The sequence below is a fragment of the Gobius niger genome, assembly GCF_951799975.1.
Source record: "Gobius niger genome assembly, chromosome: 13".
In the NCBI taxonomy this organism is placed as follows: domain Eukaryota; kingdom Metazoa; phylum Chordata; class Actinopteri; order Gobiiformes; family Gobiidae; genus Gobius; species Gobius niger.
In genome coordinates this window covers 11,839,316-11,859,436 of record NC_136864.1, presented here as the reverse complement: position 1 = coordinate 11,859,436, position 20,121 = coordinate 11,839,316, and the positions used below count along the sequence as shown (strand labels likewise).

The following is a 20,121-nucleotide window of genomic DNA, read 5'->3' as shown; positions in this document are numbered from 1 at the left end:
CACAATCCCTCTCTCTCACACCGTAAAGGACTAGGCCACCGTTTTTAAATACTAAAATATGTTCTCACCTTAGGTACGCATCATCTCGTCTAAGCTAGTAAGAACATATCTCAGTATTTAAAAACGGTGGCCTATTTCTTTAACCCAACACCGTGACATACCTGCGCTAGCCGTACAAACCCTTTCAGGTCTGAAATGCTACCTCAAATCATTCAACTACCCAGCTCAGTACCCACAATCCCTCTCTCTCACACCTTAAAGGAATAGGCCACCGTTTTTAAATACTAAAATATGTTCTCACCTTAGGTACGCATCAACTCGACTAAGCTAGTAAGAACATATCTCAGTTTTTGAAGACGGTGGCCCATTTCTTTAACCTAACACCGTGACATACCTGCACTAGCCGTACAAACCCTTTCAGGTCTGAAATGCTACCTCAAATCATTCAACTACCCAGCTCAGTACCCACAATCCCTCTCTCTCACACCGTAAAGGACTAGGCCACCGTTTTTAAATACTAAAATATGTTCTCACCTTAGGTACGCATCATCTCGACTAAGCTAGTAAGAACATATCTCAGTATTTAAAAACTGTGGCCTATTTCTTTAATCCAACACCGTGACATACCTGCGCTAGCCGTACAAACCCTTTCAGGTCTGAAATGCTACCTCAAATCATTCAACTACCCAGCTCAGTACCCACAATCCCTCTCTCTCACACCTTAAAGGAATAGGCCACCGTTTTTAAATACTAAAATATGTTCTCACCTTAGGTACGCATCAACTCGTGTAAGCTAGTAAGAACATATCTCAGTATTTAAAAACGGTGGCCTATTTCTTTAACCCAACACCGTGACATACCTGCGACAGCCGTACAAACCCTTTCAGGTCTGAAATGCTACCTCAAATCATTCAACTACCCAGCTCAGTACCCACAATCCCTCTCTCTCACACCGTAAAGGACTAGGCCACCGTTTTTAAATACTAAAATATGTTCTCACCTTAGGTACGCATCATCTCGTCTAAGCTAGTAAGAACATATCTCAGTATTTAAAAACGGTGGCCTATTTCTTTAACCCAACACCGTGACATACCTGCGCTAGCCGTACAAACCCTTTCAGGTCTGAAATGCTACCTCAAATCATTCAACTACCCAGCTCAGTACCCACAATCCCTCTCTCTCACACCTTAAAGGAATAGGCCACCGTTTTTAAATACTAAAATATGTTCTCACCTTAGGTACGCATCAACTCGACTAAGCTAGTAAGAACATATCTCAGTTTTTGAAGACGGTGGCCCATTTCTTTAACCTAACACCGTGACATACCTGCACTAGCCGTACAAACCCTTTCAGGTCTGAAATGCTACCTCAAATCATTCAACTAAAGCAGCTTCCTCACCCACGACCCACACAGCTGCACCAGCCTTACAAACTGTTCAGTCTATAATGCTCGCACAAAAACTCTACACTCCTCAAATGCAGAAACATGGGCACGGAATCGTTGCACTGAATTCGACATTGAACGACAAGCACAGTACTGTACAGAACCACTGTACGACAAGGCGCAAGAGTTTTCTCATTCTGGATTTTGCTCGCCACTTTCCCCCAAACCATTTCCTCTTGGATTTCGCCTCTTCCTGCTGCTGAAGTGCCTCCACCTCGGCTCGTGCCTTCATCAGCTCCTCAGCCAATTTCTTATTTTCTTCATCTTTTTCATTGAGCAGACGTTTCAAATTTTCCATATTTTGAAGTGCCTCCTCTCCGGCTCGTGCCTTCATCAGCTCCTCAGCCAATTTCTTATTTTCTTCATCTTTCTGGTGGAGCAGACGGTTTAAATCTTCTATATTTTCTGTACTTTTCCCATTCCCTTCTCCATTCAGACCAAGCAATCCATCCAATGCCTCAGCTTCCCTCAAATGCTCTGATTGTAGGATAGGGTCTCCCACTGTCTTGTTGGCATCAGTCTTCTCTTCTGCTCCCTGTTCATTTGAGCTTCCCCAAAACCAGGATAGCCCCTCCCAAAGCCATGACATGGCTTCAAAAGCCATGTCTTAGCTGTGAGAGGTGTGATCTGCTCACAGACTTACTTCTGCCCTTGCAAAGATGGGATAATATGATCATGACATCACACTATAGAATACTGTGATGTCATTCATGTTCTTTTTGACCTGTGTGCTAGGTTACCTGTGTGCATTCTGAAGGATGACATCACTTTCTCACGAATCTCATTAATACATCTGCTAGCCTAGAGGGCAGGCGGACGCATTGAAATGTCGCGTTTTTGGGAAGCTATCTCCTGGATTTGGGGCACGAAAGTGAACCAATCAGCCAGCAATAATGTAGACAACAATAGAGAATCCTTAAAAACTATAGAGAATTTGGAACGACTCATCAATGAGCAAAATAAACAAATCGCAGAGAAAAATGAATCTATTCGCCAGCTGTTAGAAGAATTGGACATTTCAAAAAAGCAGTCAGAGGAATACCACCAATACAAGCAGACCATTCAGGAGTTGGTTGAAGAGCTGGAAGGCTGCAAAGAAGCTGAAGAAAATTCGAGCATGTCTCATGCAGAAGCGGCAACACAGACTGACCAGACGATTACAGACAGAATTCGACAAGCCTTTCATCGTAGCAGAAGGGAATCAGTGAAAGAATGTCATGTGAATTGGAAGCTGCACGGAAAATATGACATCAAAACATGTTAGGTCTCACTGCATATACATCGAAAAGGTATGAATCTGTGTAGTGTAATGATGATTTAAGGTAGCATTTAAGACCTGAAAGGGTTTGTACGGCTAGCGCAGGTATGTCACGGTGTTGGGTTAAAGAAATAGGCCACCATTTTTAAATACTGAGATATGTTCTTACTAGCTTACACGAGTTGATGCATACCTAAGGTGAGAACATATTTTAGTTTTTAAAAAACGGTGGCCGCAGCAATCATGGTTCATTCGCTTCCCAGCGGTGGTTCGACCCACCTCCACCCTATCTCTGCCTCTTCCGTCCACGGCTTCTCCCTGCTGCATCTTCACGGGTCTTCCATACCACCACCAGTGTCCAGGCTCCGGGAAAGACATCCCTAACTCCAAGCTGTTCATCCATACTGACTTTCATGCATACATCGATGTCTACCGCCGGGGTCTGATCGCCAAAACAAATATATATGTCAATAAATCTTCCTAATCGCTGCTTTTATCTGTTTGCGTCTATCCAGGTTGAATTACATAAGGCTATTTATGTAAATGCCTTGAAATGGCCTATATGTTGATTGTTAGAGATGAGATAGGATAAGATCAGATAAGATGGAGATGGAGTAAGTGAATGTAGAAATTCACTTGCCACATCTGCTCTAAAGAAACACTCAAACAAGGGGGTACAAATATACAGGAAAATGTGCAATCAGGCAATACTAGAGGTAGCTTATATACAACAAATATAAAACTTTAAAAGGGCAAAATATATATGTATAAATATAAAAAATGATGACAGAATAAAAATATCGAAATATCAAGAGTCAACATTGACAGGGCAAGTTCACAGTCAAAGTGCAGGTGTTTAATAAAGTGACACTGATACAGAAGTTGTTGCACGTGAGTTACTTTACAGAAGTGTTATAAACACAATATGATCTCCTTAATTTAGAATGGATGACTTTCACTTGAGACAGAAGCTATTCAAAAGATATACATTTCCATCCTTTGAAACAGGATATTTCCTGATATAGTAAAAAGCAATTCCACGTTTGTTGAGTTGTACATTGTATGTACATATTTCAAACATGTCCAGGAACATTTTCCATTTGAGAGAAGACTGATATATGAACTACTAAACTTATGTAACAATAGTATGCATGTTGTAAGACACTTGTAGAAGTCTAAATTGCTAAGTAAGCAGGTTTTATATATAATAAGACTCCATGAGGGATATTTTATTGTTTGCAAAGGATGTTGTACTCACAACCATTAAATCTGTCATTTTGATTCGATTGCAATAATTAATGCAGCCCTAGTTGAAAATGTGTCTTCATGAGTAATTGTTACATTTTAGGATTGGCATAAAAACAAGAATAAAAGCACAAAAAAGGTGTCAAGTGCAAATCAATAGTCTATTATGATTGTTGGTTAATTGTCTCCATCCTTTAGGGAGTTCAAGAATTCTGTGTGCATAAAGTTAAGTAGATTTTCTTCTCTGGAGTGTGATGACTTTATCAGAATATTTGGGGAAAATAAAGCTGTTTTGTCTTTATACGTCCTGCTCTGTTTAGTTGGACTGAATTGAAACCTTTGAGGGGGATCCAGCTCAGCTTTAAGGGGTACAGAAGCTCTCATATAATCAATAAAGTAGCCTCACTTTAAAGACCCTATACCTGTTTTTATTTGTTTATTTAAATCATAAACAATGAAAAAGGAAACCATTGAATCAAAAAGTTAGTTTTAGCTTAACTTTCCTATATTTGTAGCCTCACAATTCTTCACAGGGATAATTCTATACAGTATCTCACAACTTGCAGATTCACTTTTCAGGGTCACCAAAGCTGAAATGCCAGAAAACACATTCATGAAATTGATACATATACTTTATAATTTGATGCGCAATGTTTTTTCCCCACACAAATGTCTGAGTTTACAATACACAAAGCACATTTTTGAAGATTGATCTGTTTTCTTTCAATCTCTTCCATTCTGTCTACTTCGGGTTACCCCTGTAATTGCCTTTTATTGACAGTGTAGTAGTTTTGACTTTGTGACTTTGTTAAATAGAAACTGTACAGCTCTGTGATTGTGTGTTTCCCCTGAATTACACTCACTGCAGTGGCTTTCACATGAGCCGCTCACAACAGAAGCAACTGTGTATGGGGGCAAAGATGAGCGAGAAGACGAGATAGTCAGCGGGATAACAGACACGGGAGCGGGAGATGACGCTGGATTCGGGGAGGGGGGGTAGAGCCGGAGAAACAGGGGGGGTGTTAAAGGGGAGGTGGCTGGAGGCGCATTTGGATTCAGCCTGTGTGTCTCCTGCGCTAGCCGCTGTTACACCTGCTCCTCTAGCATGGCAACAGTGAGAGACAGACGGCGGTAATAAGCCACGGATACGGCGCGCTTTTCTCATTCATGCACTTGAGCGAGGGGGAGCGCCATGGACCCCCCGGGGAGGGAGTGAGAGGACACCCCCTTGGGATTTGCCTGATTTGAAGCAGATACGGGCAAAGGCATAGTGCATGGGGACTATGTTAGACGATAGGATGCACTTAAGATGCCTAATGCTTCAAAATAGGTTGGCAATCGGACCCCCAAATTCTTATTTATTCATGACAAGGCAGGATGCAGTGATAGAGCTTTAATCAACCGGTGCGGCTGGGGAAACTTAGGCAAACTCAGCTCCAGCTTTGGCAACAGTCTTGGAATGGGACAACCCATACAGCTACGGAGCCAGGAGGACCACCAGAGAGGGGAACAGATGGGGACACTGGCCTGATTCGACCCCCCACCCCCAGAGGCTACCAGCGGCCGGACCCTCCCCTATCACCTGGTACTGGATGTCTTGATGTATTGCTGTGGGCTGGGACACTGGCGGAGAGTGCAGTCCACCTACGTGAGTAAAAAGGTATGCAACAATTGCTTTTGCGAGGGGGAAAAAAAAAAAAGTAGAGGCACTCAATCTGTGGTGCAGGGGGTGCTCTTTAGTCCTGGTCCAATCTGAAACTGGTTTAGTCTCGGGTTTGTTCAGATAGTCCTTGTCAAATCCATCTTTTGACCTTATCAACCCAGACCACATCAACATATTGTTCATTTGGGATAAAGTTTCTCGTCCTTCTCTGGTTCAGACCCCCTTAAGTGTTTGCTCGGCTCGTGTTTTCTCCTTGTTGGTCTTGAATAATGACAGGGGATAAGGATGCACTGGGAGCCCTTTTCCTCACGTTATTCATTCACTTTGCATGCTCAGTAATGTATCAACAGCTGCTCCGGTGGATATGTGGCTTCCAATCTGTGCCAATAACCTCTCTGACCGTCTCCGATTCACTCACAGACCACCTTTATGCACGGCTGGTTGGAGCTGGGTTCAAACATCCAATCTACAAGTCATAAGGTTGCCCGGGAGCCCAGACCTGATTTTATCCATATTCAGTCCTATTTTGTTCCATAATCAGTTCTAATGTGACTTCAAGTTTCAGCCCTAGGTGAGTCTTGGCAGAATGAAGTCAAATATATCATTGGCATATTGGTGTGAAAAGTTAAAGCCTCCCGTGTCTCGTTGCACCCTAAACTGTGCAGCACTTATTGCACTCAGACAGCGCTTTCACTGTTTAGCTCTGCGCCGTGCGGCCGTTTATCAGGGCAAACAGTATAGTGGTGTAAAACAACCTCCTGGTATCGATCTGATTAGGGGACGTGAGCGATGGGGACATTACAGATAAACTCACCCCAATGGCTTCACCTGTGACTTAAAACAACGGAGCGCCAGACATCAAGATGAGGGGGGTGGGGGGGGAGAAAAGCTTCTGGTCAAAGATGGGCCTGTGAGAATACTGTAGTGTACACAGTGAGCAGAGATACCGGACAGATTCGGCCACATGCTGCACTTTGTCTGAGTCGGTGGCAGCCAAGGTCACTCTCTGATGGGGGAAAGATACGTCCGTCAGTATAGAGCCTAATATATAAATTATAGTCTTCTACAAAAGCCACTTTATGTCAAAGTCTTTCCTCTTTTGCTTATTTCTGCCTCAGTGCTTTGCAAAGTGACACAGGACCTCTTTCCTCCCGATAACAGACTGTACAAGTGTTTGCACATCGGCTTGTTATTTTTAAATGTTCTAATTTAGGTTCCCAGCTAGATTGTTGCTGTTGTAATTGATGCCTGTGTTTGTATAGTGTTTTACAGCTTATTGGAGTTACTGAATAATTTCCGCTGACGATCATTAAAGTGTTTTGACACTGATAAGTTCGTTGCAGATGGCTGATGGAGCCAGTCCTTGCAACCAGGAGCTTGAGGCGGGTGGCACTGACAATGCTCTTTGGGGAATGTATTAAAAATCGGCTAAATATGTGTATTTGGGTGGTGCGAAAGATGAGAGAATCTATTGTACTTACATACAGGACACTAAATGATGTACAGAGCCATGATATGTCAAGGTAAAGGCTGTGGGAGTGTTTAAAGGAACAGGCCACCTTTTTTTCAATACTGGGATATGTTCTTACCTGAGCTTAGACGAGTTGATGTGTACTTGTCTGGTCTTTATGCGTGCGCTCAGTCACGCAAAAAAGACCAAAGATGTTGTTAGCATTTAGCCTCTCCTCTATGGGGCCAAACGGGGGTGAAGTTAGAAGCGACCAAGCTCTTCCACGTTTTCCCCTATTTAAATACGTAAGCAGTCACACAATCCAAGTATAGTTGCACAAAATTAAACAAGTCGATTTTCTAAGTGTATAAAAAGGGGAACTATATTAGGTAATAACACCTTAGGAGCACTTCGACGTCCCCGCAGTAAAGTGAAGATATTACTGCTACATAACCCAGGGGTTCCAAACTTTTTTGGCTGGGAACCCAAAAATTGACACTTAAACAACTCGGGGACCCACAGTACATAAAGTTATTCCCTCTTATGCTACTTTAGGGCAGAAAAAGAAAAGTTAATATGTATTTAAACTGTTTATTTTTAGATTTCAAAGGATTTCACAAATGATATGCTGTTGCACTCAAAAATATACTAAAAGCAGTAGCATTTCTCCTTTTATATCATCTTGATATCACCTGGGGACCACTCACGTAACCATATTTAAATAGGGAAAATGTGGAAGAGCTTGGTCGCTTCTAAATTCACCCCTGTTTGGCCCCATCGAGGAGAAGAGGAGAGGCTAAATGTTAACAACATCTTTGGTCTTTTTTCGTCACTGAGCGCACACACAAAGACAGTTACGCATCAACTCGTCTAAGCTCAGGTAAAAACATATCTCAGTATGGAAAAACAGTGGCCTGTTCCTTTACAGCCATGTACCCAATTTTATCTTTTTTTGTTTGTTTTTTTAGATTTTGAACAAAGAATGTATTTTTCGTTTTGAAGTAATTTGTTAATCTGACAAAAAAGCATTTTACCGTCGCAGTCATCCTTTTTTGATGCATATTGACGAGTAAGGTTGACTATAGACAACACCAATAAAACTTGATCCAGGATTTACTTTTTTTATTTTATACTAATTGGGCCAAAAAGTATTTAACTTCACGTCAGGATTAACCTGGCAAGATTCTAATTGATCTTCCAGTGCCAATAACATTTGCACTGACATCAATATGGGAGCGCGCCGGCTTGAATCGTTCGGGTTCAGTATTTGATGCTGATTGGATCAAGAACACTGCAAATCCATTCAACGTTTAGCTTTGATAAAAGTTATGTGTGTTTGTGTTATGTGTAGCAGCACCTGTAGATTGTGATCGCGGCGATGTTAAATAGAGTCTTTTTTGCCAGAACCAATTTTGGTTCTGTCCAAACTGTGAAGGTGGGAGCGGTTCAAGATGGATTATCGCGTGTAAACTCACAAATACTGAGAGTATTCAGCTTGCAGGCAAGGTAGCGTCAGGTCACATACAAGGCCTTTATGTAATATATATATTTCAAAGTTTACACAAACAGCCTATTGCCAACATAAGGAGATAATGTAAGGAAGTAGTGTGTATAAGGTAATATACATAGAAACTAGGAGATCATCCATGACTCAGTATGAACCTATACCAGAGACTTGAAAAACTACATTTTAGTTTATTATATAATCAGTGTGGATGACTAAGCTTAGGCCGATACTGTCTCACTGACTTAATTCTCGACTGGTGACTTGCAACTTAACATTATCCCCGAGACTTAAGGCTTAACAACTTTGGCCTAATTTCAGTACAGTGACACCAAGACTGTAGCTACAGAGAATCCACTCACCTCTTGGACGGAGGAATACCCACTCAAAATGTGGCTTTGCTTAGATTTAACCACAACTGAATCTGTATCGATCCACCCTTGAATTACACCAGCGACGATTTGTGTTGGCGCGTGAGTTGTTTTGCCGTAAATGGAGTGAAAATAACAGATGACTAATGTTCTCTGAGCATCAGTGACCAAGATGACAACAGCAATTTATCAACAAGACTCTAGGCCTGACTGCATCCACAGTGTTTACACATGGGAGGAAAGAAAACTACAGTATATTCCCTTCTGTGTCTGGGTGGCTTTCCTTCATGCAGTTGCCCATCAACTTAAAACATGTGCAATAAGCTCTTCCTCCATCGGCACCAGAATCCTTTACCTGCCAAACGGCGCTGTCTATTGCTTTTAACTAATTCCCAGTGGCATTAAAGCGTATGCCAAGGCAGTAGAGGACAAACTCCAGACAGCAGTTAAGGTTAGTTGGCATAACGTTCACTTGAGGATTGATGTTTCAACACCTTACTCCATACTCTTTTGTTTATTTACTCAGGACAGTGCATGTTAATTGTCTCACATCAGCACACCTACAAACGGAGACATTAAGTGGCAAGTCGGCTCAAGCATCTACCGACCTTTTGGATTGGTGGGCATACGAGCTTTGCTGCTAAGCCACTGCTGTTGTGGGTTTTTCTTTATGGCAAGGTCAAAGGCACAGCCTCTATTGTCTGTATAGCATGTGAATGATGTGAATTGCTCTCATTTTTATGTAGGTAGCTTTCCCAACTTTGTACTCCCTCAGTGATATACAGACTGTTTTGCAGCGGCTGGCTCTCTCTGCTCATAGAGAAATGTGGTGTAATGTTAATCTGTGAGGCGCTGGTGACAGCCTGTTGGAGCGGCTGACATTAAGCCTATTTCATGTGGTACAGAAGGCTTCCCCTGCAGTCAGCAACAGCACACAATGCACTGGGTTCACTGCGCAATTCTAACAACTGCAAACACACACAGGCCGGGCACAGGCTGAGAGGGGACGGAGGCAGAAATGGACCACGAGAAGGGGATTAAAGCATGAAGGAGTTGCAAATTGTCATTGAAGGACAGTAAACCTGGACTGTTGCTGATAATGTAACAGTCTAGGGTACGCAGAGGGCAGAAAGAAGGGGTAAAAAGGGAAAAACGCTGGGATAGAGATAGTTGCAGACCCCTGGGACCGACTTTGTAAATACAGTATGTCTCTCTGCATTTGACACATCAAAATGGTAGCACTAGGAAGAATCCCACCAGGACAGGACAGGAGAACATGCAAAATCAGCACACATGATGTCGCCACACATGATCGAGACAAAATCGAACCTGGGACTTACACCGCTGTGAAATTGCTCACCAATACAAATGTGTTCAATTGGTTATTGTTGAGAGCCACATGACCAGCAGTCTGCCTCAGGGCATGCCTGTTATCTAACAGCAGTTTCAATAATCCAGAAACCTTGGGCAAATCCAAAAGATGAATTAATTCTTGGCCAAAGTGACAAAGCGTGACAAAATTCAGGAACATTACATTTTTCAATTTATAGTTAATAATCTCCAGAAGTCTTAACCAATACATGCTGTGAAATGTACAAATCATGGTTTCTCTGCTGTGTCGTGTATTTCTGTCCGATTAAATATATACAGTGCAGACAATACAGCTTTAAGGGCCTCATTGATCAAACTGAGAAAACTAAACCCTGATCCTACAGTATAAACAGGCTGCAGGCTGATATTGACCGGCCTGAACAACCTCACAGTGCCATTTTCTACACTTTTAAGTCATGATTATATATGGCTATGGCCTGAACATTCAGAGCACAAAATGCCACCGCATTTTAATATCTTTAATGACCAGTCTATAAACAGCATCTGATTCAATTATATAGAGAAAGATCCAAGTTAGCTTTAGTGTCAATTTCACCACATGCGGAGAAGCTAAATAGAATGAAATAAAGGTCAGATTTAAAGGTGCACTATGCAACTTTTTATGTAAAAAATAAGTTGATATCTGTGCGTATTTGACCTTTCAGAGCCCCAGCGGCTGCATGGCTGGTTAGCTTGGCACCTTCACTTTCCATCCCGGTGACTCCTATGATGCTTCAGGATCAATTTTATTTCAGTTTTTTTTTAGAGTTTCTTGTAGGTTTTTGCAATGGAATGTATACGTAACCATGGATACAGTTCAACCAGCAATGAAAACCTAAAAGAAAATTGATCCTTCAGCATCCTACAGGCCGGGATGGCAAGTACAGGCACTATGCTGCTGGGTCTCTGAAAGGTCAAATATGCAATTACGCATTGATATCAACTTTTTTTTCCCATTAAACATACATAGTGCACCAAATAATTCAAATTAAGTTACTCCCAAGTCCTCGAAGTACAATATAAAGCAATATCAATGTAAGTTTGTACACAATGTTTATACTACTGGGTGGTTCCAGTTCAGCGAGGGGGCAGGAGTGGACCACATGTTTCTGAGTGTAAGTGAAAGCAAAAACAGGATGAATTGTTCTGCAGTCAGCTGGACCTGGACTGAGTAACAGGGGACTTGAGATCTTTGAGGCAGGTGGGGTCAATGTCCTGAATGGAGTTAAGAGAGGCACCGATATCTCAGGAGGCTTCTACGGCAGGATGCTGTGCGTGTTTTTCTGACATAAACGACAGAAGTCATTTACTGAACTCCGTGTGGCAGGAGCGCCATTGTTAATGTCCGAATGACTACAACTTTCTTGTCGCTGTTTCTGTCGTCACATCTGCTATGTTCTCATTGGCTGCTATGCGCTTCGGTTGGTCCCACATTAGTCCCGCCTCAAGCAGTAGCTTTTCTACTACAGGGTCGCCAGACTAGTCTCCTGTTTATTAATTAATAAACATCGGAGATTAGTCTGGATGCCAGGCTAATGATATACACCCAGGTAGTTGGTGCTAATGAAGTATAAGATGGACCAAAGGCAGTACAGATTCAGGGCTGATTTGATCCTCTTGGCTTAAGTGGAATAATCCATTATAAATCAGCACATAGCTCTTAGCCACAAACCATTACTCATTAAGGGCTACTTTAAAGTGCTTTTAGTCCATCATTTCAGATTGTACATGGTATTATGTATTGTCTACCATTATAATGACTGTATTCATTTAGAAAAGCAGGATTGGCTGGTCTCATCCTTGAGAGGCACAGAGGAGGGGCGTACCAGATGCTAGATATCCATATCCATATAGGATTCAAATGCATGATGGACTTAAAGTGAACAAAGCTGTATTTGCAAAGAGAGATAGGAAAAGGATGACTAACTATATGGTCCATGTCTGTATTGAAACACCACCATTGGAGCTATTTTTTCCCTGCATCTTCTTCCCGCCTACACTGCTTCCCACAAGATATATTTGGAGAATGACTTTTGTTTTATTTTAGCTTTCTGGTAGACCCTTGGATGCAGAGTGTTAAGCCTGCGGTAACATATCAGCTAAGGCGTGTACTTTGAGGACTAAATGGGCCCAAAAACTGAATTATGGACAAGCAGAAGATGGCAAAAGTGCCCAGGAACAAGATTGTCTCTTGGGTGAGTAAAAAGCTGGAGGAGGGTCAACGGGTGGAGAAGTTTGTAAACAAGTTCACGCTGAGGTCATCTGCACTTTGTAGAGCTTTGGATTTTCATACAAAGATGCAGTAAAAACTACAGTAAAAACTTAGGATTTAAGGATTACCAGATGCATGTTTGAAACCGTGCAGTAGGCTAGAATTAAGTTAAGATGTGCCTCTATGAGATTTGGGGATTTTTTATTTTTATTTTAATCTCAATTTATATTATTTTTAAGTTCTGTTATTGCATTTTATTTGTTGTAGGCAGCACATTTATACCAGCCTGCAGGTTAAGAGGCCAAATGCTGCTGATCAAATATTGCGGGGTTGACTTACAGCTAGTCAACACTCAATCATGTGGCCCTTTATCTAAACAACAGCACTGAATTATAATGTGCAGGAGAATGTTGTCCTTTTATGTGTCATGCATCACTACTGTCCACTGCGTTACACTGCCTGCATGACAAGTTGCATGGACTGGCACCTGTCACACAAAAGCTGCTGAAGCTTCCTCACATTTCATCGGTCATGCATATGTGATTGGATGCTTTGGCAGCTTTGGTTCAGGACACATATGTAGGAGGGTGTGCGTGCCTGCCTCTGCTCCAGAGCCCGACAGTAGACACATCTGTACACAGAGGTTGAGTGTAAGAGGCTTACTGACAGATGTTTGTTGATGTTTTGTAGTGAGCACATGTGAAGCACAGAGCACGTGGAGGGGCGGGGTCTTACAGGCAGGAGGAGGGCCTTGAGTTGGAGTTATGAGGTGTGTGAGCTGTGGTGTCATTGGTTTGAATTAAGATTAAAATGCTGATGGGTCAAAAAACTTAATAGGCCTATGCTTGATGTGAACCCATTTGGGAAGGACTTTGAAACTATCTACACATCTGGATTATCCGATCAAAATGATGATGGTTTGTTAGGCCGTTTTAAAAATGGTGATTTATACGCACGTGGTAAAACGTCATTCCATCCCGAAAGATGGAGGTGAACTGAGGACATGATGATGATCCATGATGATGGAACAGTGTAATGATGCGCATTGTATTCCAGGAAAGACATAATAACCCAACAAATTGAACTCTCGGTGGAGAGTTTGGCCACGCCTTAATTTGTTAAGCCTTTTTTTTGGTAATCCCTTTATTTGAGAGACTCAAATAAAAAAGCTTTGCGGTGTTAAAGGAGCGCTCATCTTTGAAGTCCTCCTCGTGGTGAGCTCTATGTCCTCGTGGAGCGCGCGGAGACTCACGGGAGACTTCCTTGTGCGGTCACTGGAGGCGCGTGCAGCCGTGCAACGCAACAGATGCCTCTCGGAGAAATAAGCCGTTAATACCCGGCCTCGCGCAGGGATACTCCACTCTGCAGGGAACTCGCCCCCCGCTCCTCCTCGCCGTGTGCGTCCCGTGGCGTTATCCTGCGCGGCTCCGTGGGACAAACACAACCTTTCATCAAAGAGAGTGAAAGGAGACACATTTGTTATCATTACTTCAGCCGCGGGACTCGTGCGCGCGCCCTGGCTGGTGTCCATGGCGGAACAGCGCGGGTTGGACTGCGTCAGGTGAATGAGGCTCTTAACTGCTCAGCAACGGGACACGGGTGAAGGAGGGCCCCAACCGCCATGCCGCCCAAGAAAAAGGTAAAATGAAACTGAGTGGTTGATCTCAAAACAGTTCTTGTTCTAGTTTGGCGCGAGAGTGTGGCCAATGCGTGTGCGCGTAAAAGACAAGGAGAATATGCCACCATCTGTTGCACTGTGCAGTAATCCTTGTGTGAGGAGGCCTCTCCACTGCGCCTTTTCCATCACCGTAGACACGTCACCTGCGTCTGTTATCAAGTATGACAGGCCAATTACGGGCATGATTTTGTGTCTGATTGTCTTCATCATGATTCCTCAGGGGGAACCTAAATCTTGAGACGCTGATGAAGTAGTTCTACCATGAGCCTATTCCCCTCTAAAGCATATGCGTTTAAATCACACATAGCAATAGACTTGGGGGGTTCAGTTTTAATTTTTGAGTCGCTGATGTTAACAGTGGTCAGTATTTGTTTAATTTTCTGTATTTTGTAATAGAAGAAGTAATGTCTGCTGTTCCTGATCATATTCCTTTCTGTATAAGGACATCATATTCCTTCCTGTCTAGTTTATGTATTATTTCCAGGCTCTCGAGACACCAAGAATACAATGTACTTGTATTTATAGCTCATGAGTGGACATTTATTTCTGTGATATAGTGTAGGTTGACGGTATGAGTAAGGCAGATGAAGCGGGATGAGGAAGCAGACCGGACGACCTACTGTCTTGTATTGGAGAAGCAGTTGCCCATACTAAGTGGAAAAAGCCTCTTAGTCTCATGTTAGTGGGGCATTACCTCACTAAATGTGCTCTCAAATTGGAAGTGGGGTAATTAGCAATCAGAGCTGTTAGTTACACTAATAGACACGGGGACCTCTTGCTGAAACGTATACTCAAAACATTATAGGTTATGTTTTGCATATTTCTTTTTCTATATCAAGGTGGTTTGCAGATTTTGATGAGACTTTTTGGTCGAAACATGTTGGCATGGCAATGTGAACAAGGGCTTTATGAGAAGGCTGCTAATTTTTGGTTTGGAGGTCCTGGGTTTGCCGTCAATTTCCCTTTAAAAGAGCACCCTTTTTGAGGTACTTCTCAAATTCTTTTATTTATCCTCCTTTTACAAACATGTGGTATAGACTTTTTATGATTTTTCTCTGTGCAAAGACATCGACCAAAATGTATCGTGGCTCAACAACTTAAGCCCCTTCCCTCTTGGGTCCATAACATGACTGACTGATGACTTGTGTTATAAAACAGATTAACAAAGTAACATAGTGATAGTGTATTTTTGGTACATTGGACCATCATAAATTAAAGGGACTATACGGGGTTTAAAAATGTTAAAATTAAGTATTTTCCTCCCCCTACATGTTTCATCAATGTCCTAAGGTGTAGAATGAGCCCAGACCTATTCACCACAACTGTCTCTAAAATCCTGCACTGTCACTCAAAAAGGTGTTAATTCGGGTCCGAAGTGCCGTCATGCACGAGCTTAATATAGAAGCTGCAGTTACACGTATGACCTGAGGTGGCAGTAGTGAGTATAACATGGCTAACTTGCATCTAGCCCCTTTAAGCTAAAGCCAAATTGAAAAACGTTTTCACTCATGTGCATTATTGTATTGTTGCCCTAATTTGTCCTTTGCATATGACCAATCTTTCATTGGCACTTTGGGTCAACCAGTGTTCCAGATACCGAGCGAGGCATCAGGACTGCGTAGTTGGAGGATTAGCCTATTGTGCATGTTTAAAGTTGATGGTGGACAGAGGAAACCCACCGAGAACATGTAAACTTCACACAGAAAGGGCCCACATCTCAGCTATTGTGTCAGCAGAGTTCCATGTATCAGAGTGGATTTCTTCTCCTTCCTCAAATCAAATCAAATGTATTCATTCCTGGACCTGACATGTTGCCAAAAATTCACAGACTGGAACTCATTCCTTTTAAATTGCTCCTCAATCATCTCTTTTTTTTTAATCAGGTGTCAGTCCTATCACAGAGCAGACTGGTATAAACTGCACACAATCGTAATGCTCTTGATCAACATGCATTTCTCATAACAAATGTGTTTACCATATCAAGTATTATCCATTGCAGGAGCAGGGCTTCTGATGAACTGATGGTTTGAACACAGCTCTGGATAGAAGTGAATGCTGCTGAGGAGGAGGCAGCGTTTGTGTCTCTGGCTCTAAAGCCAGGATTGACGCATGCCATCTTAATCTGCTTATGCTCACAGACAATCATGACCCACAGAGAGTAGGAGATATGCATACACACATTTGGCCTCCGCTGCGGATGATATTTTCCAATTTTAGATTTGGGTCTTTATTTTGACGCTTTCACACGAGCGACAGATGTAGCAGGACATTGAACTCTAAACTTTATGTAATATCTTTTTCATCTGACAGTTCAAACTCAAATATCTGCACTTAAATCCAGGAAGTGATTTCATTTCCCTCGGTCAAAAGTCACAGCATTTATAAGAGAATTATGCAATTCGTGGTTTTGGCAATTGGGAGTTCAGTTTGGGCGGCAGTGGCTGAGCGTGTTACGCCCTCGCCTGAGTCGCCTCATTTCGAAGGTCCCAGGTTTAATTTCTGTGTAAAAGGAAATCTGAATCCTGTTGAAAAAAGCCATTATATATTATTATTATTAAATGCCATTATTGTTTCTCATGTTTTAGCCATCTCAAAAGTCTCAAATCGCAACACTTCATTATTACGAAAATGATTAAGTACAAATGAGCATAAGATGAAAAAGTTGTAGCAGATTGGTTGACTCCTCTCCAAATTCTTTTCCTAGAACCAAAAAGGGGAAATGTGCGCCGCGCACCTGTTTTGGCAGAGTGATGTATGATGCATGCGTGTCATGTTGAGTTCACACATGCTGCTAAAAACACTGCCAAACTTTAGATATTTATAAATTACCCTTGTATTTCAGCAACACAGTGACACACAAATGAAAACATCTCTTATTTAGTATTATATCTTATGAAATAAAAGATGCCGTGCGATATTTACCCTTGACTTGTCAGACGTTTAAAAGGAGATGTTATTGGCAGCTGGTAGTGCTGTAGAAGGGACACATTGGATCTCACCATGAAAACTCCTGATCTTCCAGACTGTAGCAGAACTCAGTGTCAGCCGCCCACTCTCCACCAGACCAGACGTACTGCTCTCTCTCCCTCTCTCTGTCTGTGGACCTCATAATGTAGACTGTTTTATCATGTTTAGAGCTGAATCAAGAGCAGGAACTGATGAAAGCTATTCATGTACGACGACGCAGGGTAAGATACAGTTCCATAACTTTGTCTTCGCTGGTGGCCATGTGTTGAAGTGTGTGTGTCTGTTTTCTGTTTTTCTGGGGTTGAATGGCAGTTTGCAGTTGGATGTTGCATGACTGAGTGTTGAAATTTCAATTAGATTTACAAATCAAGAGTCAGAGCATTTGGCACATTTTAAACAAGGCCATCAACATTTGAGGGACTTCTTCAGTGTCCCCCCTGTTCTTTTGAAGGGGCTGAAGTGGACCTCAGTTTGACTCCCTGCTGGAAGCTGAGGGAGGGCAGCTTCCAGCAGGGAAGGCCGTATGAGTGTGTACTGAATAGTGGGGAGAGGAGCACCGATGATCTGCTCTCACTATGGTGCTGGAGGCTCATACGGCAGGATGCAGTGCAGGTACCGCACCACACAGTGATGCAGCTGGTCAGGAGGTGTGGTGCAGATGATGGGGCCCGGGACTCTGGCTTTTCTCTGTTTGCGGAGAATGTAGGGACACTGATCTTGACCATTGATGTTGTGTTTGTGGACCAGGATAGGTTCTCTGAGATTTGCACACTTGGGAGCTTAGTGCAGGTTACCCTGATCTAATCGCAATCGCAATTAGATATTTTATGAGATAGTTTAGTCCTGCTGCGTAGGTCCTATAGTCCTCCTGAATGACAAAAGGGCTCAATGTTTCAGCAAAACAAAGTAACAGAATTAGTCCATGGGCCAAACCCCAAATTCTGGCATATCGGTACCGAAAAGGTGGCAAAGGCTATCGTTGATTTTTAAGTAGGTCCATGTCTGAGGTTTATATTTTTGTATGATAGCCTTTTCAGAGTTACAGCTTTATCATAGTTTTCAGCTGTTGAAGTGAACCACCCCCTTGTCAAAAAAGTCGCTTTTGACACTGGTCCATATTTTGGTTTAGGCTATTTCCAGCCCATTAGATACAGATTTACACATTGTATTTGGTATCATTGTAAAGAAGACATTTTCATGTTTCATTTGAGCCCAAATGTACTACTCTGTGACTATTACCGTGGTAACCAAAGCTCCTCAAACACAAACCTGAGGACGTTTTTTCACCATTTTCACAAAAACAGTTTTACTATGTTTAACGCTGTTTCTTCAAAGAACATCACAGAGACAAATGTTTGATACTGTGGAACTCTCTAGACTCTGAGGATTCAGGAAATGTATAACATGTCAGTACTTTCTCATCTTAAGGCCTCACAGTGAGCCACGAAGTAAAAGAATGTCCACCTCACATAAGCCACTCCCATTGAAATAAGCCTATATCTGCCATTCTAAGGTTGGAACAGCTGGTGAGACTTTCTGTCCAGGACAGGCCAATGCAACTCGAAATTACATTTGTGGAGAAGAACAGTTATTATACTGTATAATACACTGCTCACAAAAACTCAATCAATTAGATTTTTCAGATGAAAATCTTTATTCATAGTGTAGGGCAATGTGTTGAGAACAAAATAAGAATGATAAATGGAAATCAAATTCTCAGCCCCTGGAGGTCTGATCCAAGATTATAGTCAAAATCAAAGTGACAAATCAGGTCACTGGTTGATCCAAATTCTGTAGAAATTCCTCCAAACGAGTCAGTATCATCCTCAGTAGTGTGTGTGGCCTCCACGTGCCTGAATGCACTCCCTACAACGCCTGGGCATGCTCCTGATGAGACCACGGATGTCCTCCTGAGGGATCTCCTCCCAGACCTTGATTAGGGCATCAGTCAGCTCCTGGACAGTCTGTGGTGCGACGTGGCGTTGATGGATGGACCGAGACATGATGTCCCAGATGTGCTCTATTGGATTTAAGTCTGGGGAACGGGCAGGCCAGTCCATAACATCAATACCTTGATCATGCAGGACCTGCTGACACACTCTTGCCACATGTGGCCTGGCATTATCAGGCATCAGAAGGAACCCAGGGCCCACAGCACCAGCATATGGTCTTACAATAGGTCTGAGGATCTCATCCCGGTCCCCAATGCCAGTCAGGGAACCTCTGGCTCGCACATGGAGGGCTGTGCGGCCCTCCAATGAAATGCCTCCCCAGACCATCACTGACCCACCACCAAACCGGTCATGCTGGATGATGTTGCAGCAGCAGAACGTTCTCCAGGGCGTCTCCAGACTCTGTCACGTCTGTCACATGTGCTCAGGGTGAACCTGCTCTCATCCGTGAAGAGCACAGGGCACCATTGGCCAATCTGCCAATCGCTGTGTTCTCGGGCAAATGCCAATCGAGCTGCACGGTGTTGGGCAGTAAGCACCGGCCCAACTTGTGGACGTCGGGCCCTCATACCATCCTCATGGAGTCGGTTTCTGACCGTTTGAGGACCAACATGCACATTTGTGGCCCTCTGGAGGTCATTTTGTAGGGCCCGGGCAGTGTTTCTCCTGTTTCTCCGTGAACAAATGAGCAGATAGCGGTCCTGCTGCTGGGTTGTTGGCCTCGGTCGCCCCCCCCAGGTCTCCTGGTGTACCTGCCTGTCTCCTGGTATCTCCTCCATGCTCTGGACACTGCGCTGGGAGACACAGCAAACCTTCTTGCCACAGCACGAATGGACGTGCCATTTTGGATGAGCATCACTCCCTGAGCAACTTCTGTGGGCTGTAGATGCTCCTCATGATGCCTCTAGTGGTGAGAACACTGGACAAATGCAAAAGTGTTCCAAAAGTACGGTACAAAGGATGAAGACAGGGAAATGGTCTGTGGTCACCACCTGCAAAACCTCTT

General features: G+C 43.0%; 1 protein-coding gene across 1 annotated transcript in view; it reads left to right on the top strand.

Moving 5' to 3' along the window:
* Positions 1 to 5,018: 5,018 nt before the first annotated feature.
* Positions 5,019 to 20,121, top strand: part of cacnb2b (calcium channel, voltage-dependent, beta 2b) — a 37,233-nt gene continuing 22,130 nt past the window's right edge. Inside the window, exon 1 of the mRNA XM_079569941.1 lies at positions 5,019 to 5,607. Coding sequence (XP_079426067.1) covers positions 5,548 to 5,607 — 60 coding nt within the window. The 5' untranslated portion in view covers positions 5,019 to 5,547. The remainder of the gene's footprint in view (positions 5,608 to 20,121) is intronic.